This window comes from Cyclopterus lumpus, chromosome 24 (assembly GCF_009769545.1).
Source record: "Cyclopterus lumpus isolate fCycLum1 chromosome 24, fCycLum1.pri, whole genome shotgun sequence".
Classification (NCBI taxonomy): Eukaryota; Metazoa; Chordata; class Actinopteri; order Perciformes; family Cyclopteridae; genus Cyclopterus; species Cyclopterus lumpus.
This window is the reverse complement of record NC_046989.1, coordinates 8,928,722-8,951,187: the sequence shown is the minus strand read 5'-3', so window position 1 is coordinate 8,951,187 and position 22,466 is coordinate 8,928,722. Positions and strand designations below refer to the sequence as shown.

General features: G+C 40.6%; 2 protein-coding genes across 2 annotated transcripts in view; one reads left to right on the top strand and one right to left on the bottom strand.

Annotated features, from left to right (window-relative positions):
• mettl24 (methyltransferase like 24) overlaps positions 1 to 5,739 on the top strand; it is a 29,134-nt gene extending 23,395 nt beyond the window's left edge. The window contains exon 5 of the mRNA XM_034527270.1: positions 4,762 to 5,739. Coding sequence (XP_034383161.1) covers positions 4,762 to 5,079 — 318 coding nt within the window. The 3' untranslated portion in view covers positions 5,080 to 5,739. The remainder of the gene's footprint in view (positions 1 to 4,761) is intronic.
• Positions 5,740 to 6,219: 480 nt separating this feature from the next.
• cdc40 (cell division cycle 40 homolog (S. cerevisiae)) lies at positions 6,220 to 21,979 on the bottom strand. The gene is made up of 15 exons (XM_034527268.1): positions 21,773 to 21,979; positions 21,313 to 21,399; positions 20,284 to 20,413; positions 20,084 to 20,170; positions 19,804 to 19,943; positions 19,305 to 19,401; positions 18,809 to 18,948; positions 17,485 to 17,559; positions 17,226 to 17,271; positions 15,272 to 15,373; positions 13,744 to 13,859; positions 12,586 to 12,719; positions 9,458 to 9,534; positions 7,329 to 7,473; positions 6,220 to 6,795 (listed from the first exon to the last, which is right to left on the bottom strand). The coding sequence occupies exons 1-15, from the start codon at positions 21,962 to 21,964 to the stop codon at positions 6,618 to 6,620; spliced, it is 1,746 nt and encodes a 581-aa protein (XP_034383159.1). The 5' UTR covers positions 21,965 to 21,979; the 3' UTR covers positions 6,220 to 6,617.
• Between the last annotated feature and the right edge of the window lie 487 nt (positions 21,980 to 22,466).

The following is a 22,466-nucleotide window of genomic DNA, read 5'->3' as shown; positions in this document are numbered from 1 at the left end:
GGTCAAGCTTCTCTTCCAGAGGTAATGAAGACACAGCTGAATGTCCATCAGGCTGTTGTTCCCTTCTTTAAAGGAAAATATTTGTTTTTACCCTTTATCTAACCAGGATAGGTCCCATTGAGAGACTATATAAACCTCCCTTTCAAGGGAGCACAAACATCAAGATTACAGTCAGAGCAGATTAAAAAACAAATGTTAAAAGTAATTTCATGTCTGGATTTCATTAAAGCCCTTTTTGTGTGATTATAAGAGCTTGCAAAATATTCTCATAGCATAAGAAAATAGAGGACATATGTGTGCTGTTGTTTGTGCCCAGATGTCTTCTTGCTTAATATTCCCACTTGGAGTTGCCAAAGTCAGAAATGTTGAAATCCTAGGGCTTTAAATTCCTTTATATGTATTGTCCCCAGAGGTTGGATCAGAGTGTTTTTGCTGACCAGTGACCTTTTGTCGCGCTCCACCACTAATATAAGGTTAAAACCTTTACTTGTACAAGAATGTCCGTCTAATGGAAATTCATGTCATGAAATTGCCGCTTGTGAGACTTTCAGCTGCACTACTTTTATGCAGCTAGCAATAAAAAAGTTGTCATGATTTAGTTCAGTTAGCTACTAAAATGCTGCGAGGAAGGCTTTTAACTTTTTGTAATGATTTGCTCCAGAAAAAGGTGCTAAAACCTAATGAAGCAATCTTTTTGTTGTTGTTGACCTGTCCATATATGAACAGTTAAATCAAACAAATCTAAATCAGCTACTGGTGCAAACATGCTTCTCAATAGTGTGTTTCCTCCACGAGTTTGAAACTTGAGTTGAAGAATTCTTTTTCGAGAGCCAAAAGCATAATGTCTCATTCAAGGGGCTCGTAAAGATATTAAGATGTTCTGATTGTGTGACAAGATATGAAGAAATAACTGTTTATGTATGTGTTTATGTTTATGGTTTGCACGCCATCCTGTTTCCTAGATGAAAGTATACACCTATTTTAAATGCAAATCAAGCAGCAGCAGAACCCTTTCTTATAGAGTCACTTGGAAAGGTCGAAATATGCATTTCTGCAGAATTTCTCATTTGCGTTCGTTAAAAAAAAACGACACAGATGACTCATTCACTGAGCTCTGGTGAACAACTGACTAAACAAGAACACATTTCAGGTGCAGGAATTCACATCTCATTTATGGAAAATATATGCATATCGGGCCCCTGTTGGTAGGAGGAAAATACAACGGTATCAGCACTGGCAGCGGTACTACTTAATTAAATGAGGTACTGCCACATCACAAGAGGTAGAAAACAAGCACAACATACTTCCATCTTTATAACCTCTTTGTTTTCTGAAAGGGTTCAATCAGTCAAGGTAATAATTTAATGTTGCAAATCACTTAACACTTATGGATAAATGTGTTTTATAGTAAACACTTAAGCCCAGTAGTGCTTTGGATTTAGTACTAACATCAGCATGCTAACATGCTCACAATGACCGTACTAACAATAATGTTTTGCAGTTATGAAGTTCACCATGTTCACAATCTTGTAATTCAATGCTAAGATATGCGGATTGGCACTATCTGGTCATAAACCAAAGTATTGGATGAATTAGATGCACCGGTGATAGTGCTAAATAAAAGTTTGTGGATCACCAAAATTATTGTTATTCCTCCCAAAGGAATGTCAGCTAAAAATGTCATGGCAATAAATGTAATAGCTGTTACTCAAAACCACAAATGTCAATCTGCTGGTGGCGCTGGAGGAAAGGGAAGTTTCTCTCAGTGGGAAACATCATCTGGGAACCTTGAATGAACTGATGATACTCCATTTTTTTGGTCTTACAATTTTCGGTAGTTAAATTGGTGAAAACATCTTTATCTAAGGCTTTAGCTGAGCTGCACAGGAAGTAAGCACAAAATAAAAGCACAAACTGAATACACAGGTGAGTGTGAGTGGACAGTTTCTACTGTTTACTGTCTGTCCGGATGCTTCGGAGGCCTTGATGTCAAAGTTGCTGTTATGGTGCTTCCAAAAGCACAGAATCAGCAAACCTCTCGGATGTGTAATTAAATATCTTCTTTTGTGATCTGCTCTCTTGTGGCAGGCTCACTAATGGAAGCATACAAAACATATAATAATAATGGTCACATACGCTGTAATGTGTGTCTCTGTTTGACACTGAACTCCCAGTTGCTTCACTGCTCCTTAATAACTAAGGATGGGTCAAATGCAGAGAAGAATTTCCCCACTGTGGGATTAATAAATGTGTACATTATTATTATTATTATTTACAAGTGAGAACAGTGACATTATTGTAACAAGACCAATCATGTGGAACAAAAAGAGCCATTAAATAAGAGTATTGTTAATCTGCTCACCATGAAATGAACACATTTCCGGCCAAAATGTAAATTTCCATTTAAAGTCTTTTTTTTTTCCATCAGAAAACTTGTTTGTTTACAAAGACTCAGACTTTTTTTTTTATCAAAAGAGTCTCTAAATTAAAATGTGTCCCAAAATGCTGTCTAATCTTGAGGGTGCTTTACGGAAATAATTACTGAGTGTATTTTGAGCACATGCTGTGCGGCACTTAGAGAGGAAATATTTGCCTATCGGGTAAAAAGACACTCTGACATTAATACCTCAGCACTGGAGTGCAGAGACACTGTGCATTGAAATATTCTACACAGGATATACAGTGGGGCTGATCAGCTGTATTGGGTGTATTACTGTAGAGAGTGCAATTCGGTTAGTGGTTGTCTTTGAATTCATCAGAAGTTCCTACAGAATTTTCACAACACAATTATAGCATCTTTTTGCAGTTCAAAATGAGCTTGATGTCTGTGGGAGCCTGTTGTTCGAGACACTTGTGTGTACAGTGTGTCATCTGTGCCTTCATCGAAATAAAAACCCTCTCAAGGAGGTTTTGAATGGGCCATTGGTGAGACGCCTGAAATAAGGTCTGTAGTTAACGCAGGCCTCAGAGATTTTATTGTTTTGTTCTACGCTATAAAATACGACAGTAAAATATCCCTCTTGGGAATGTTCCAACTTTTACAGGTCTTAAAAAAGGCGGCCGCTAACGAGAGCCTAAATGAGATTACATAACATCATAATGCCGACTAATCTGGCTTTAGCGCCTAGTTGTGTATACTCACACTCATGTGGCAGCAGACCATCTACAGCCTGATGTAGCTTTTTACGTCTGGCGATTGCAGTCACGTTTAAAAAAAATCATAAAAAAGTTAATTTGTGAAGATTATCCTGCTGAACAAAACATGCAAGAATCATAAATCCTTTCTCCATAATTAAATATCTGCCTAATGTCTACAATAATCCAAACTGCAATGGAAAAATCCAATTGGCTTTTTTTGTCAAGGGAATCAGTGTGATGTTAACTTTCAGCTTGCCCTCAAGAAAATACATCATCACTTTAGCATATAACACTTCATAAAACCATTTGCTATTGGTACACTTGTTTTTTTGTAGGAATAAAATAAACAAGTTATGTTTTCGAATGACCTTCAGAGATGCTAGAAGGTTTTTTTTAGTTAGCTTTGGACAAAGCTAGCTGTTGACTTTAAAACTGGAGGTGACCATCAGCCAAAAAGTCTTTTAGGTTTTGACATGAAACATCTGACTTTGCTCTCCAAGGACCACTTAGCGTGGCTCATGCTGCACAGCTCCAGCGCCTCATGCAGTTTACTCACAGCGGCCAGGAGCCTTAATATTGGAAGCATCGGATTGGGGAGCGTTGAGGCAGACAGGCAATTTATGTGGAAAAAAAAGAAGAAAAAGTAGCCGCATGCTCTAAATAACATCCAATAATGACAAATGCACACGAACGGCATGACACATAATAAAACCCACTCTCCTCGGAGACAAAGTTAATACATCACCTCTTGATGATGCCATATCATTTTCCTTTTTTCTGTCCAATTAAGCAACATATCTCTGCTCGGGGAGCTTTGAGGCCCACAGCGAGGACAACATTTGGAGTCGTTCTCCACAGATAGCTGCTTTTTGAAAATTTCAGAGACTTGTTCACTAATGAGAATGGGAATTCTGTAGCGTCACCAAAGGCATCGCTTGTAAAGGACTTTCATAGTCACTTTAATACTGGTGCTGTCAGATGGAGACAGACGATGTTCTCAGTTTAGTTGCAGATATGTGAGCGTTTCCCATGATAAAAAGAAGACGGAGCACTATGAATTTCCTTTAGCTACTATCTCATATTATCTTTAATGTAATAATCCTTGGCACCACATTACCCCGGGCCTCTTTCTGATAGGTCTTGTAATCTAAATCTCTCCTCAGGTCTTATCGCTACTAAATTAGTGACTACATGATGTACTAGCTGAGAACGTGATGACTGAGACATTGGGCTCCAGACTTTTAAAGACATAAAGGTCAGACAATGGACATCTTTAGTAATCCAGAAGATTTAGAGGAATCCCAAGGATGTGCATCACACTTTGGGCATGCACAAGTCTTCTCACGTGAATATGACCTAAGGGTGCCATTAACATTAATTTTATGAAGCATTTCCTCTCTATGCTCCGACACAGCAAGCCTTGTCAGGCTGCTCTCTCACTCAATCCATCATCAACGCTCAAGCAAGAACAAAGGACAAGCTTCGCTTACCCCTTTTCATCCTTTAGTAGCTTTTGCGTTCTATAATTCCACACAGATTAGCGTCATTCCAGTGTTATAAAATAACTCATTTATTACCTGAAAAAGAAAAAACATAACGTGTGTATTTTCCCTCCTGTTTTAGGTGGATGTGCTAAAGGCAGATATGGAGAGCGCAGAATGGAAGATTTTGGAGAACTTGGTCCTGGAAGGAGTTCTGGAGTCCGTGGGTCAGCTGCTGTTGGAGCTTCACCTTCACTGGGCGGGCTTTGAGGTGGGTGGCGATGACCCATCCGTGGTGCGGTACTGGTTCAGCCTGCTCAAGGAACTCGAGCACGCAAACTTCCGCCTCTTCCACGTCAACAGCGACCCCGCCAAACCTCACATCTTTCTGCATAAGAACGTCCTGAACGCCAGCAGCGCTTACACCCTCAGCTGGGTGAACGCGCAGTGGAAGCCTTGAGGGAAGAGTTATCTCGGCTGGAACAGATTCCGAATGGAAATGCACGTTTTGTTCAACATGGAGTTTTTTTTTTAAATCAAAGCACAAATTCTTGTTCGAGCACGGCCGTCCCAACTGACTTCTTATCTCGCCTAACCTTTTCAGCAAAGCCGAAATCCGTGCTCCTGCTCGTCCTCTCCTGGCCTGTAATAACCTCAGGCGTGGAGAGGGGGAGAGTAAATGGCCTCCAGAGGCTGTCTGTGTTCTACCTCATAGTGGCGGTGTCGTTGGCTGCAGGTCAGCTTCTCGAGTCAGAGGCCTCCGTCCTTGATGGTCCTATCGGAGCTTTTTCAGATTTCTGGCCAAACGGACATTTCTCCGCAGTTGAACCGTGACGTGATTGTATCTGGACAACAATAACAGGAAGACTGCTGCAGTGATGTGTCTGGATGTGTTCAGTGTGTTTGTTGGAGGACGTGTGGGAATAAGACCAAAAAAAAAGATGCTTTACTCGGATTGTTTCTTTTAATAATAAAAACCAGTGAGATCCACACAAAGAAGCATTTTGTGCAACGGTCAGTTCTTTTCCTCCAGTTTTCTTCTGGTGTTCAACTTGACCTCGCTCCACTATCTCTGCTGCACCAGAATGTTACTAACAAACTTATCTGAAAACAGCACTGGGCTGACAATGAAATAATTCACATAAAAAGAATTATCCAATAACAACAGTTCGGAGCATTAATATAGCAGCAAACTACTATAATCGATGTAAAGATGGAGGGATCTCCCTCTGTGTGTGTTGCTATCCAAGCTTCTCCTTGATTCGTTGACATCGCCCGGCTGGCCGAACATGCTTTGATTGCACGTTAGTGCATGTGAGCGTGCCCGTGAGCGTACATGCGAGCGTGCCCCGCAACGCTGCACTGCTTATATGCGCCAACGCGGACCTGTAAAACACACCCTCCAGTTTCCACCCTTGTTTAGCTCGGTCAGCACATTTGCCTTTAAGAGGCAATCGAAATGCTCCCAATATTGTATTATGCACTTTTAAGGAAATTGACAGTTTGGTAAAGAAAGAAACAAAAGAAATATGATTTCTCCCCACTTTGTGTTGAATTATGGGTGAAGAAACACTTTTTGAGGAATGAATGCTTCACGTTGTGACGGTCAAATTTACAGAATGTTTATTTCCACAATAGCGTCACAATTGAAAATTTATAATTGTTACCAAGAATTACAGAGGTATACTACACAGAAAATTGAAATAAAACATTTTAAAAAATGACACGGGTTCCCCTCTAATATGCCGTTTGCAGTAGAAATTATTTAAAAAAAAGTGTGTGTATGTGGTCATCTTTGTACAGATAATACAGACGTTTACTCTCACGGCGGGATACAAAAATACGTTTCCACAATAGGACTGGATACCAGTCCTGTGGCTTTCACGAAACCTAATGGGACCACCAGTCCCTTTCCTTCGCTCCACAGTGAACCAGTTCAGTTCTTCCCACCATCTCACAGAACCCTCTCCCCAGACAGACACACATACCAGGACAGGTCTAGTCCCAGAGTTTGATTTGTCCATCCCAACCGCAGGTGATGACCTTGGAGGTTTCATGCGGATGCCAGAGTGCGCTGATGCACACCTTGTCATGAGCCTTGATCCTGTGGTAAAGCTTGGTGGTCTTCCAATCCCAAATGTTCAGCTTTCCATCCGCATCCCCCGACACCACATAGCTGGAAGGAAGAAGTCAAGACCAAAAAAGATGGACGGATTAGCATTTTGTCTCCACTTCACCTGCAAAAAGGTCTGATTATTTTGTATTTAGTTGAGCCAGGAGTTACAGTGTTGCTATGGATACTGAAAGGCGGTTGGAGCATCTACTCACAAAACGTGGGTGGTGGGTGAGAAGAGGGTAGAAACCGGTTTCAAATGGGCATTTTTGGCTAAAATAAGGTTTGTGGGCTGTCCCGGCTAGCTCTCCTTGAGGAATTTATATATTAGATTATCTGAATTTCCACAGTTCTTCCTCAACCTGAAGCCTTTCACAGGACAGTAGGCATCTGTATAATGCTCTCTCACTGTTACGCCTTCCACTCAGTGAGACAGTTCTAAACCTGTCATCAAAGAAACAGATGACACCGCCAATTCTGTCGCATATTTTCAACAGTTCAAAACAAATGAACTATTCTAAACTATTATTCAGCTGTGAGATTCTCAGCTGCCCACTAATCCCCTTCATCAGAAAACAAACAAAGTAAAGGCGTACCTCATGTCTGGGGAGAAGTCCACTTGGCAGGCATAGCCAGCCACCATGTGGCCTTTGAAGACTTTCTTCTTGTTCAGTCTGAAGCGGTTTTGGGCTCCAAAGATCAGAATCTGGTTGTCCATCGACTGGCACGCTAGCCATTTACCTGGTGGTAAGAAACAAACAAACAGCATGTAGCTAACAGCTCATCTTAATAAATAAAATGTTGTGGAGGTACAGTATAAAAGTTCAAGACCCATATAAAAGTAGGACAGCAGTAATAATTTCAACGCGCCAACATCTAAGCTCGAAAGACTGTCCCAACAAGTTAAAAGTGCCTATTAGCTTGCTAATTTGTCTCATTAGCATGTTTCTGTCGAGCCAAATGTTTGACAAGGCGCCGCGGTGGAGTCATGATGCGCTGAACCTGATGCAGTGCTCCATCAAGTAGAGTCAAATGTTACAGGAACACAGCTTTTGTGTGGAAAAATACAAAAATGTGTAAATTGTGAATTTGAGAGGACGACACTCTGCAAACTCATAATTCTGCTATCATTCAAATAAAAAGATCGAGGCAATTTAAGTAAAAATAAAACAAGGCTTTTCATCAGCGACAGAGCGCTGCAGCCTCAAAGTGACAACACAGTGACAACAGGCGGTGATTCAGTGTGAAAGCTTTACATGACTCACTGCACTTCTTGAGAGGTAACATGATGGAAGTTATTAATGTGATATGTGAAAGAGAATCTAGTGTTGGTATGTGCGTCCTCTTATTACATCCTCCCTCACACAAATTAAAGACACTTGTCCACAACGATCAAATGCAATAAACGCAGAAGAATGAAAACAACATAACCAATTTCAGCAGCTCCGACCTCTATCGTTAGGATGGCAAGAAACAGGGCCGGGGAGGAAATAGGAGAGAGGCTGTGGTTGGTTGATATGCCAAAGGGGGGCTGGGCGCAAAAGAAAACAGAATGGTCTCCCACTGCGAGTGCATTCATTATTTACACGCTCAAGAGAAACAAACCATGTTGGCACCAATGAGAACGCTGCCCAAAGCAAATGAGAGTGTAAGAGAGAGGATGAAAGGGAGAAATCAAAAGTACGAAGAGAGGGAAGGAACAGACGACGAGTTTGATGGTAGCTGAAGCCGATGGAGAGCAACAGAGAAGGCCCGATTCAAACGGAGCCGTACATGTGAAGAGGAATTCATTCTGGTTTTATTTTAGGTGTGTGCTGCTACACAACACATGGCTACTGTGTGAGTAAGTGGCTTCTTTACATCTTCCGCTCGCATCAAAGAAAACCATCAATTCAGCTGTCCAATAGTATTATATAAACACCAAGTGGCAGCTGTGTAGTGAGCTACGAGCCAGACAAAGTGACTTCTTGGCAAACACAGCGACGAAAAAGACTCCAAATCTTTTTCTGGGGCCACGCTAGCAGTTTCCCCCGCCTCCAGTCAAGCTAAGCTAATCTTCTTCATATTTACAGTACAGATATGAGAGTGGTGCTTACGCAGTTAACTCTGGGAAAAAGTGAATTGGCTTATCGGAAATGTCAAACTATTCGTATAGTTTATACAACAGCTTTCTTTTGGCGTTTTCCTGCTATTTGCCGAAAAAATGTCTTTGGTGTCTTTTTAGCTCAAGCTCGAACATTAACGTCAACAGTGCAGTATCACGGAAATAAAAAGGCAACAAGCCGTTTGGTTTTGTACCCAGAGCAGCTTCTCTCATCCTTCTGTGACAAGTCATTAATTGAAACTTCTGGCGCTCTACAGTTCCTCACAATACTCTGCAGTAAGGGGACGTTACAGTGGTTTAACAGAGCTTAATGGGCCGTCTGTGACAGCCGGTTCAGCCAGAGCAAACAAAGGATTGGAGATGGATCAGGCTTTTTATAGCCGATGTCTATCCATCTATCACAAATGCCAGGATTGGGCCTGATCCTGATGACTGTATCTGGACATCCACACACATACATTTACTGGGAAGACAGCCTGCTTTGTTTTTAATCTTTTGAACGATGACCAACATTGGAAGGTATGAAATTGAAATCAACTTCAATCTGGCGATATGGGTTTATGCTCCCCAAAGTACTGTCCCGTGTCCCCGGGAGTGTTTGGCCGTGATGTGCCTACTCACCGTTGGGAGACAGCGTCACAGCTGGCATTGAGTGCATACTGGGCTCAGCGATGTACTTGAAGTCCACAGGGATGTCCCTGAAAAAGGAAAGAAAGCACTGTGAGAACACTTGAAGATGGGTTAAAAGCTGGTGGAGGGAGCAACCTGTGCAGCTTCAAAAAGCAAGAACTAAAAATAAACAAACATTCACCAAGCGGAAGTTTGTTTATGATTCCAGATGCTTATGTCATCTCAAAAACGCACGTTACTAAAGAGAAAACAGCTATGATGAAAAATTAGGCCAGATCACAGATCCTTTGATGCTGCGCCGCCATCAAATTATTTATTAATCCTCCCCTACCCTCCGCTCTGTCTGCTTTTGGACAGATAGGAACCTGTGTGTGTGTGTGTGTGTGTGTGTGTTGATCTTAAGGGCTCTGCAGAAGGTCATTCAAATCTACAGTTTACCAGGATGACAATTTCCTCTATGCCGACCTGTGACACTTTCTGCAAACTAAATAAATGACTGCGCGACTTATGTCTTTTGTCTGTATCAAGTAAGAGCCGTGTTCTCGTTGTGCCTTCTGTTTAAACTAGAGCCACGTCTCCATCTCAGATGAGAACCAGCTGCTCAAAGCGATCGCACTGTGTTTGCGCACAAGACCAAAGATGGGCTTTGAGGAACTGAAGACAGTTTAATGACAAATGTAAACCCTTGGACACATAAACAAAGTTATGGGCACACACACAAAATCAGACATTAAAAGTAGAGCTTGGGCTTGTCAAGAGCAAATGCCTGCAGACACGCCAAGATAAATTCGGAAAAGAAAACAAAGCCATCAGATCTCTTCTGAGCTCCAGAAATAACCAGTGTGAATGTTCTGTTGTCTGGAGAGCGACAGAAGGGAAAACAGCTATACACTGGGGATATTCATGAGAAATAGATGATTGGGTTGTTTTTAATGGTGTTTCGCATGGATAAGGGACAATGACAAGAACCATTATGTTATATGTGAACTTTAGTTTCTCAGGCATGATAACATCTGCAGTGAGGTTGAGGTTACGTTCTGTAATCAGCCTGCAGAGAAAAACATCAAGACATTTCTGAGCTTCTCTGTAAAACAGACCGTCTTTGTTTGTTACTAATATGAAACGAGGATTTTCCGAAACATAATCAGTATTGACAAAAGAGAACAGTTACTTTTTTTTTTAATACAAATGATTGCCAAAGTTCTGCCTTGGCAAATATTTACATGTTATATTTGGGTTGGAAAAGGTCATGAACATTATAAAAGTCAGGCCGGAGAGAAATTGAGTACTTGGATGACATGGCAGACATATCAACAATATCCTTCACGTCATCTCCGGCATTTCTTAATCTTTCATGGATTTTTTTCCCCTCAATCCATAATCATCCCAAATGTCCCTTGAAGCCCAGTTACGTCGCTCTCTGAACGATGTCTTTGTGATCAAGTGCTAATTCTCCCCTTTGGCACGGTGCAGCACATCTCATATTGATTCTAATCCTCCTCCAACACTTAAAGCAACTCTCTGCTCCCCGATGATGAACCTCTGCGACAGATAAAGTGGTCTCTCCAGACAACTTGAGCATGTGTGGTTTTTTTGAATAACGAGAAGGTGTTTGGAAGGTGTTGTGAATGACTTGTAGATCTGCTGCCTCAAAAATGTTAATCCTATGCAAGCATCGGCTCGTCTCTGCTACTGTTCCGGAGATAAGAGACTGTTGTTAAATTCAGCCTCACGCTGCGGTGTAGCCGCTCTCACAAGAGGGGTTAGTGAAAGCTGAGCCAGGTGTTATCCGTGGGAGAAAGAGGGACAGTAAAGCTGAGCATACCACTTGCCCGTTTGCTCCCACGCTCCACGAAAAAAGTTCATGGGAAGAAAAACTACACAAATGGTCACCATTGATCTAAAAGCATCCCCTTCCAAATTCCAACGAAAGCTTCCCTTTTCAGCTGGTCTTTAAATATTCATCATTTTTTAGCAATAAATACTAGAGTTGGTTCATCACCACAGGACCCCTGACTAATCTGCGAGTCACTTGACTTTATTCGGTTTGATTCCGTGCTTCAGAGCAAATATTGTATTTCCAATATTCTTCAACTAAATAACAATAACAGTCCCCCCCCTTGTTACTGCTGCATGAACTCCTGCTCCCTACAGTATTGTAGGTGGGGAGTGGTTAGCAGGTCCGTCTTTCAATCAGGGGGTTGGTGGTTCAATCCCTGCCCTAGTCCTTGAGCAAGACACTTAACCCTGAATTGCTTCCTGTAGCTGTGTCTACGGTGTATGAATGTATCGACATTAGGTTAGAAACAGCAGTACATCTCTCTCTGGTGCTCTGCTGTCAAGAGTTGAATCTTGCACCGCACACTGGTTTGAGGAGGAGAAGGTCTATTTCAGAGATGAACCGGCACAACTTGGTGTGCCTGGTAATGCAGCATTGTTCGACTCTTCATAGCTTAAAGTGCCGATGGAAAAGCCCTGTTGGTTGTCTCTTGTTTGGGCAAAAACTGCAGAAGGACATGTAATGATAATACATAAAACCAAATAAGTTTGTGCAAAACAGTGAACATGCAAGTTGGGTTTTTGCAATTTCAAAAGGAAAGGTGACTTTAAAAAAGAACATTTGTTCATCCCAGAGCATCCCCCTTACGATGATTTAATATGTGGAACCGTTTCAAGATGCTCATTTTCTAAAATTAAATACTCTAAAATATACAATTGGCAAAATGGGCCGGGCTCACAGGAGGATACTGCTGGAGCACTGTCAATGTACAATGTTGGCTCCAGGGGGAAAAAGAAGCTCCCAGTGCAACAGGTGCATGTAAAGCAGGCACATTATGGCGGCGGCATGACTCAGCGCAGATTAGCAGCGCAGCTGGGTGAGCTTTGTCCAAGACAGGGTTGTCTGGAGTTCTGGTGAGTTTTCAGAAGGCAGCGTGATACACTGATGATATAGTGTTTGTTTTTTCACATTCAGGCCGTTGATGAATTTCAGACAAATGCAACAGCCGTCTTTACTAAATACCGAGGATTATGTGCATTGCTCAGAGAGAAAAAAAAAAAATACAAAGCGATCAATTCAAAACACTGCATTCATATTTCAGGATTTAGTCTGTACTTACCACTCCCAAACTCGAAGACTCTTGTCGTCCGATGTGCTCACAAACCGACGGTTCTCATCAACAAATGTGATGGTGTTGACGGCTCCCAGGTGACGGTCGTACTCCTGAACAACCTCACCTGACCTGACGTCCCACTGACAGAGGGAGAGCCAAACAGACAGAGGAGGTAAACACATTTATCTATGACAAGTAAAGTAAATGGAGTCACAAAATCCCATCAAACTGGTTTCACTGCACATTTCCACACTCTTGTGGTGTGCTGACTACCAAAAAAAAAAAAAAAAAACAGCTTTTCTTACTACAGTGAGATTAAATTTGAATGAAAGTCATTTGGCGGAGTCATTGAAGAGCAATTTAAAATGCTGCAGCGGAGTAATGACACCAATTAGCTACCAATTACCAAAACCAAACAAATTATTAGCGACCAATTTATTTGGAAAACATTATGCACGCATTAAAGTGGAAGGAAAAAAAAAGAAAAGCACATAGAAACAGACCCCAGGCTCCAAATGAAAAGGATACATGTCTGGCCAAATAAATTTGACATCCAATTTAATTCATGCCTCTTTTTTTGGTTGATTTAGCTTTCGGCTGTTCACAGGAGCAGCCATCTGTTCCCAGAACCCTGAAGGGAGCTGCATGATTTAGTACTAACCCTCATTATTGTGCCAGACATGGCGATAGTGACTGTTCATCAGAACAATTAGTAGACAAAACTTTGTGCCCGTTACAACAACATGTTGACATATACTTAATTAAATGACGACTAAATGTTAGTTAGCCCCAAACTTGACGATTAGGAATTGTGGAAAAATAATATAATTTTTACAAATCTGTAGGCGTTCAGGGTTACTTGATTAAGGGATATCATCGTTATGATTCCCTACTTTTAAAATCACAGATTGTTCCCTTTGCCTCTCTTCCACCCACATTCTACCCATGATTAATGACTTGCTCTAATCCTGTCAGCCACTGAAGCTCAAGCCACGAGAACACAAATACACACACGAGTGCCGGAGGCGGAGAAGCGAGTGCATTTCATGCTCCTGTGGGCACAGAAACGCACGTGTGCATCTGCTTGGTCAAGAGGAGAAAACACTTGGAGTGATGGTGTGAGCGGAATTGAAATGCTTGCAATGGGGCACATGACAACTGTACCTGAACTATCTTCTTATCGGACATGCCGGCCACGAAGAGGCTCTGTTTTTCCTCGTCGGGGTTGAACTTGACGCAGTACGGTACCTTCCTGTTGGTGAAGCGGGAGATACACTGGCCTGTGTGGAGGGAGGAACAATGAAAGTCAGAGCTCCATAATAATCCTCAGTGGCTTCTCAAGAGAGGTTGTCTCAGATTTGGGGACACAGGCGACATGCACTGTCCCTGCAAACAGCAACAGCTCAGCCATAACACCGACATTCTATGTTTCTCTATTCATTCAGCAGAGGTGAATCCCCACAGGAATGATGCCGCCACCACTGCTAGAGTTGGAGATTAGAAATGAACGCTACAGCAAGAAGTCCTGTAGATAAGAATAGAGGCTTTCCACAGGCATCATTTCTGAATTAAATACAATGTTAAACTGTAACAAATCTAGAATGTAATACTAATAATTACACACTACACATTGCTGGTAAGTACCACTGAAGGAAAGAAACAACTGGTGCATACTGAAAAAACATCTGGTGGGAACAAATTATAAGGGTGTAGTCAGTTAACTAATTAAATATTTGGATAATGTGTCTCCAAAGGGCATCCATTAACACCAAGTGGGGGATTCAACTCTTTTCTGCCCTCTGCTGGATTGGCAATCTTGTGTTGAGAGGGGGGGGAATTGAGACGGGCAATGGGGAAAGACAATAGGGAACCATGTGGCACCAGTGAGAGCAGAGACCCTACATGTTGACAACTGTTCACATCGACACATAGATCATTAGCTATTTGGTTACATTAAGATATTCTTTTATAGATATGTCAGATGAATTACCAATTCAAGGACGTGTTAAACTATGCAGCCCCTCTTAAATGAGGCAGGACTACATTGAAAGTAGCATTAATTTAACACAATTCCTGTACTGAATAAAAAATGTAATACCATTTGGGGATTCATGTTGAATGGACTGCTGTAGTTCAAAAGCAATTGACAATTAGGGCTACAACTAAAACAGATTTTCATTGTCGAACAATCAGCAGTTTATTGTTCTTGATTAACTGTTTATTATATTTTTTATATATTATATCAGAAAATAGTGACCAGCAAAAAACCGCAAATCTGAGAAGCTGGAACTAGGAAAAGTATTTTTGCTTGAAAGATTATTAGAATGATTAATCAATTATCAAAATGAAATCAAGTGGGTGTACAATTAAATAATCTGAGTGAATGCCAAATGAGTAACAACTTGGCAGAAATGTATTTTTGACCTTCTGGAAACACACTTGTTGTTTGATTAAAACAGAAGAAAGCTGATGTCTGTGCTGTTATTCACAACTATCGGATGGCTTGCGAGATCAAGGTTATATATGATTGCACTGCAGTGTGTTATTATGTACTCCCATACACACCGTCGCCGAGACACTCAAATAGACACTGTAGAGTGAGTACATCTCCCGTAATTTTGAAGAATCAACAACAAGAAATGATGTGAATAACTTTAGAAACGAGTCTTGACATCAGCGAGGTGGAGCATACCTGTTTCAGTGTCCCAGAGTTTGAGGTAACGGTCATAGGCAGCGCTGAGAAACTTCGTCCCACTGTTGTTAAAGCAAATGTCTCGCACCGCTTTGCTGTGACCTAACATAAGCAAAGTAAATGTACACATATTACAAACAAACATACGATAGATTCATTCATTATGCCCTCCACGATAGTTACCGAGCTGCCTTCCTTTGAAAGCCATAATATATTTGAGAAAAGTTTAATCTGTTTTTGTAAAATAAGGGATGTTGAGGACTATGATGTGGGCTGTGGGAAACGAGGGAAATGGAATCTTAAAATGGGCTTGGAGAGGAAGGAGGATGAGAAAAAATAACTGTTCTCCACCTTCTCCTTTTTCGATTCAGAATCCCAATCTATGCAACCCCTTTGGTTTTTCTCATGCAGTGCAGGTGACGCGAGCCCCTGTGGGCTCAGCGCAGACAGAACTGGCTTTTATCAGGGGCACATTGTTTCCACAGCGATAACAGAGCCGACTGAGGCTCAGGGCCAGCCTGCTCCAACACGGCTTGCTGGCAGACCAAATGGCAATAGTGTTGCTGCAGAGAGCCGTTTGGTGTAACCGAGAACTGGAAAACACAGATACACAAACTACTGAAAGCAGGGCACACATGTTGCTCAAATATGCAGTTTGTCCCAGACTAAACATGAAAGATGCACACATAATGATATGCACACTTATCATGCACATCCCCTGAGCTAATGCTTGCTGCTTAACTGTTCTTTCCTCCTAGGGAACTCTGGCAAGCTACTCGTACATTGTGTGGTTCAATTACAGAAAGCAAAGAACATTGCAATACATTTAGAAGAGAAATACAAACAGTGAAGAAAGCTGCAACTGATTATATTCACTGTAAATTCATCTTTCAATTACTTTCTCAATCAAACAAGAAGTTGTTTGGTCTATAAAATGTCATATTTCTGACAAATGTTGTTCCAAAAGCCCAAGATGACATCCTCAAACGGTCCACAACACAAAGGCATACATCTTACTGCCATGAAGGAGTAAAGAAATCAGAAAATAATCACTTTTACAAAGCTGGAATCATTTTTTCCTTTAAAAATAACGTATGGCAAACAATGTAATAGTTGACAACTAAATCGATCAATTTCAGCAGCTCTATTCATATTGTAAAACACATTAGGTGTACTTTCTAAAGACCTGAAAGTCATCCATCCAAATACACACGCACGCAAACAAAGAAATTAAATAAAATCAAACACCTCAGAAAACAAAAAATAAAAAAGGAAACTCAACAGAATAATGTATTATGCTGTTGTAGAACAAAACGACATAAACCAGACAGCAGATAATGGAACTAAAGGCATACCAACAACATTTTTATATAATATACTCTAAAACACAGCCGTATACTTATAAACCTCCTCTAATATCAAAAATGACTGACTCTCTGCTGCTGCTCCAACTCATCAAGCCCACAGCCAGTCGCTCTCTGTCAGTTTATTACAGCCTAAACTGTTTTCTCTCTCCCCGTATGCCAGCTCCTCTCCGTGTCTTGTGCCCTCCCTTGCCCCTCGTTCCTTTCGGGCCCCTGAGCTGCTGAATTATGCATATTATGTGAAGGAGCTGACAAGCAGAACACCGGCTGCAAACAATCTCTATTCAGACAACGTTCTCTCTCTGGGAAGAGCACAAGTGACCCGAACACATTAGCTAAACCCCCCCAGACCTCATCTACAATCCCTTTACTTTCTGTCAATGGTCAGCAGACGGGTCATTAGTGTTGTTGTTGTTGTTGTTGTTGTATTTCCCAAACAGCTGCATGCTTGCTGGACCGTAAGCACATTTCAAGTCAGCGTGTTTGTTGATGATTCTTTGTGGTTTATAAAATGACTTTCCTAAAGTTCTGTTACCATTTCATGAAATTATTTATTAACATTTATCAAATTAAAATGTGCTATCACTTACCAATAAATGTCCGCACACACCTCCTCTCACCGTACACCTCCCACAGCTGTGGAGAGAAAGAGATTACAGCAATGACTCAATATCAGGTTAAATTAAGCCAGCAGAAAAAAAATGCATTGGGTTGATTAGAGGTTAGCTTTGAATCTTCTCAAAAGCAGTGCTGTACAATAAAACATTCAAACTCACAGCTGACAATGGGCATACATTAATTAATTAGCTTCTGTGTTGTCTTTCATGGCACCAAACTGGGATTGTTTACCTTGATCTTACAGTCCATGGAGGAGGAGAGCAGAAGATGACCAGAGCTAGGAAATAGTCTGATGGCACTGACACCCTGGAAAACACGCAGAGACAGGAGAAGTTGATATGCGTTCACCCTAATCATGAGTATACTAACAATTAGTACAGGTCCAAGCACACGTGCTGTTCAGCAATGACCTTTTAATTGTTTTACACATAAATCTTCCACTACATTTTCTCTTGTGAGGCACAATCTGTAAAGTCTTACCAGGGAAAACTGCATGTTTTACAGTTCAGAGTGGACAATTTGTGTTTAAACAAGCATTTCATAAAATATCTAAACATCTGTGAGGATAATCCAAATCATGGGAGTTCACATTTGACTATACTGTATGACGTTATAATGCAAAAGATCTGCATATTTAGATGTGTAAGAATCCATTTGTGTCTGCTGATTGACATTATTGCAATTGTTTTTTACAATATATACATTTTTGTATTAGTGAGACACTTTCAAAGTTATTATTTTACTCTAAATGTCAGGGAAAGGGACTACAGCTGCATCTTTACCATATGTACTTAATTTAAACATTGCCAGGCTATTGATATTAAATCAGTTCTTGAGGGGAAACATAAGCAGATTCATAATACCCCGGGCAGATAAGTGTGTGTGCAGACCATGCTGCCTCTGTAATAGTTATAGAAAGTATGAATACTTTTAAGTTACCAAACTTTCCCCAAATATTTCATAAAACCTTGGTGAGCTCCGTAAGGGCCATCCTCTATCTATTATCTCGGCATCAGCACTTCCACACGCTTATTATCTTTTCAAACCTCTTTGTATTTCAAATGAGAGTCTGAAGGCTGTAACTTCCTGCACAAAGCGGATAGGAGCCAATTTAAAACTTGAGTGATTTCTCTCTCCCCGAAGCACACCGGCAGATCTGAAGCTTGAAATCAGATCTCTCTTGGAATAACCCAGTGTTTGCCTTTATATTTGAATTATAATGACGATGTTTTGAACGAGACAGAATAATCGTGGATTCGTCAGGGACGAGCAGCTCGTATACAACTGTGTTATCATTTTATTCGAAAGCACCCAGGAGGCTTTTACTGACTTCCTCACAAATTCTAACAAGGACTGCATGATGGAATTCTCTTTTCTTTTTTTACACAATCACCTACGCTCATTTTGCACTTCAGAATAATTTTCAATCTATAATACTTACCATCAGCGGAGCTTGCATGAATAATACAGCAGCAAGATGTATTAACTGGTACATAAAGACTCAATTCATGTGCACACCGAAATGCAAAAAAAAACAATGCTCCTTCCCACTGACCTTGGTGTGTCCAGACCAGACATGAATCTGTTTCTTAGGCAGGTAACACTTGTCTGGAGCATCTGCAGAGCGCAGGTTGATACCCACATCCTGTGGGACGTGAAGGTAGGACCTGCCCTGGTAATCATACATGTCTTTAACTGGAGGGAGAACAAAAAGAGACAAAATATTATGAAAAACAATCCTGTAGCATTTGGATAGAAGTTGTTTAAGCACATTGAAGTGTCAGCTGCCCTCAGTGAACAAGAAATCCTTAAATACTCAAAAACGTCATCTGCCGAGGAAGATAGTGTGATAGATCAAACTTGACTAAATTTTCCATCTCAATTTTTTATCCAAGTGGTCCTTCAAGAATGACGTCAATTTCAAAAGAAATACTGTGCATTTGTTTGTGTACCTTTTGCGCACAATACAAACTATAATTACAAACTACTGTAAATTATTTAAATGAGTGTGATTCGCATGTCTAAAAAAAAATAAGAGCGGTCCACAGTACCATGGAGAACGGTTTTCTCTTCTGCAGGAGCCTCTTCCTCGTTCTTTCCCTTCTTCTGCCGTTTGGCTGTGATCTCATCCAGCTCCTTCTGCTCTTCCTGGAAAACAAAATTAAGCACAATCCAATAATCAGCACTAAAAGAAATTCTGAGAACAGATGTTTGAGTGAGTGGGCGGGGCCACTGCTCATGCATTAGGCAACATTACAACAGTGATTTAAATGAGCCAAAGAACAAAAAGAACATGAACCAGATTAACCATATTAGTGACTGACAATGTACTGTATCTGTCCTATTGCCAAACAGCAATCCAGACGGCCTAACCCTGGATGATGTTGTATTTCCTTGCTTTACTACACTATGAAATAGTGAATTGGTTAATAATGGAGAAGTGACAATTTGAAAACACTCAGACAGAATAGTATATATATATATATATATATATATATATATATATATATATATATATATATATAAAATATATATTGAACACAGCATTACCTCTGATGGTTTGGCAGAATCTTTCTCATCGATATATTTTGCCCATGGTCCAAGGAAATTGTCCATATCTCCTGCCTCTCCCCCTTTGATCTTTTTTCTTTTCTCCGTCTTCTTCTGTCCGGGCTCAAACACAGTTAGACCTGATAGAAAAGGCAGTAGACATCATACTTCCAAATCTCCCTTAAACAATACTTCATGTTGTAAAAGACATACTAAACAGTCTGATCTATCCAGCCAGATGCAAACAAACAACTGGAAATAAGGTGTGATGATGGATTACCTTTATTTTTTTCAGCCTCATCCACTGCACCAATGTAGCTAATAGAGGATACCTGGTGTGTGTCAACAGATGGATCTAAAGCATAACCTATCAGCAGAGTGGGGAGGGTTGTAGAACGGTCAAATTCAGGGTACAAAGGAGAACAAGAATACATTTATTGCATAATTTAAATCCACCACACAGGTCACCGATGAGCTTACCATAGGTGGAGAAGGTCCTCCTTTGCTGCTCAAACATAAAGTCGTTGAGGTGAGCAGGTTCTGCATAACCAGATAACATGTTTCTGGGGGCAGCCATCTGCTGGCTTTTAAATGGATTAATTGGCCCAAACTAAGAGGAAGAAATACAAAATAATTAATAACACTATAAATAACTTGGATTTTGGATACATTCATTCTGCTACTTTAAACAATTTATGGTTGTATGTATTCTTTAAGAGGCAGGTGGCCAGCTGGTCCTGTCTAGGGCTGATACAGCATTGTGGAGATCTGGCTGGGAAGTAACAGACAACTTTTCAGAACATTTGGCAAACACGCAGAACAGAAATCTGGAGCTGTGTGGTTTTAGCCATTTGCTGCCTAGAACATTGTTTATTTTATATATGTGTTGTTGGCATTGACATAGTATAGTCTACAATAGTGAGTTATTAAACATTGCTGCTGCACAAGAAAAAACATTTGGTTACATTTGAATAATAAAGCAATGTCAATTCTTCAAATCAAAAAGTACAGATAAGATTATTGATAAAGAACCGAACCGATAAGCAGTATCGATACAATCTTAAAGCTATCCAGTTTCAGGTTATTTAAATCAAGAGGTAAAGTAATTTTATCACCTATAAATAAAGATGTGTGTGACTTATTATTCTCTTACTGAGAAAGACCACCTGTGATGGAAATAAATTCCAGCAATATCCACATCAGATGAGAATTGAGGGGAAAAGTCAAGTAGTATGTCTGTTTTTTTATTTTATTTCTGAAGTTACTCACTCCTCAAATAATTATTACAGTAAATACCCGTAGAGTCTTACTCAAGTAGTTATAGGTGGATTATTGAGATGATTGCTAATGTGGGTGTGATTGCAGAGGCATTATTCATTTACTTGCACTCTAGTAGAGTAAGCAGTAAGCCTTCTAAACCAGGGGAAAACATACATAAACATATATACTGAACAAAACGTCTCATTGTGCTCTTACCTATACATTTCAATCAGTAATTCTAAAACGTACCTCTGGTGCAAACAAGGTTTCAAATGTGGGGTTGAAAGAGACTTCTTTCAATGAAGGGTCCAGGTGTGTGCCAGTCTCAACAGCCTCCTACAGGTAAGATTTACACATCACAGAACAGACTCTCACCGTTTGAGTCGCAACACAATACATAGCGTTAGATGGAAGACCTGTTTTTCTAAATGGTGTTGTTCTTTGACATCACGTGAAAGTGTTAGCTTTAGTATACAACATCCTCCTCCTACTCGACACGCAGTTTCCCGCTAAACTATTGTACTTTAAATTCGGTAACGTTAACACGTGTTAACTCTACATTTAGAGTAATTACTTACGTTGTAGGCTACCACCCGTTATCAAATTAAACCGTACGTCTCCCCGATAGTATTACGCACAGAGCGGATTCACATGATCCAACTTTAACAATGTGACGTTAAGCTAACGTCGGTTAGCCTGGTTAGCTTACCTTAACGGCGACCTCCGGAGCAGAATTAAGAACAGCCACAGTCATCGTGGGATCGGAATCCAGGGGTTTAAGGTGAGCCGTGGCGTCCGGGTCCATCGGATCCACCATCTCAACATCGGTTTTAGACGTTGACTCGTTTTCCGAATCCGAGTCGCTACCGTAAGAAACGAGGGAATCCACGATGGCAGACATCTTGGATGTTGTGAATTAGCCGGAAGCAGGAGGGCTAGATTTCCGTCGTGACGTAAACACTCTACGATGGCTTGATATTATATGACCGTAAAATATATATATATATATATGTACAGTATGGAGATTTTAAGAGTAACGTTACATTTACAACATTCATTTTGATATACAATTAGACAGTAATTATGTAGTTTTAATGTTACTCAGAATTATCAAAAACGTGCTATAATGTCAGACATAATAGTAGAGCTAAAAGGCTGAGTAAATATAACTATGTGTGTGTGTTAGTGTGTATTTATAATAATTGAATATCCGAGCATCACATAATCTACACCTATGTATCTACAGTATTGTCCTCGACCTTTATGTAATGCATGGTGTACTGTAGTCTACATGACAATCAAATCATTGTGCAGGGGATCGATTAATTGTGTAATGGTCTGATTTGTATGTACAGTGAGGGTTGGAATAATCACATCAATCAAATATCTCAAATGGATTAGAC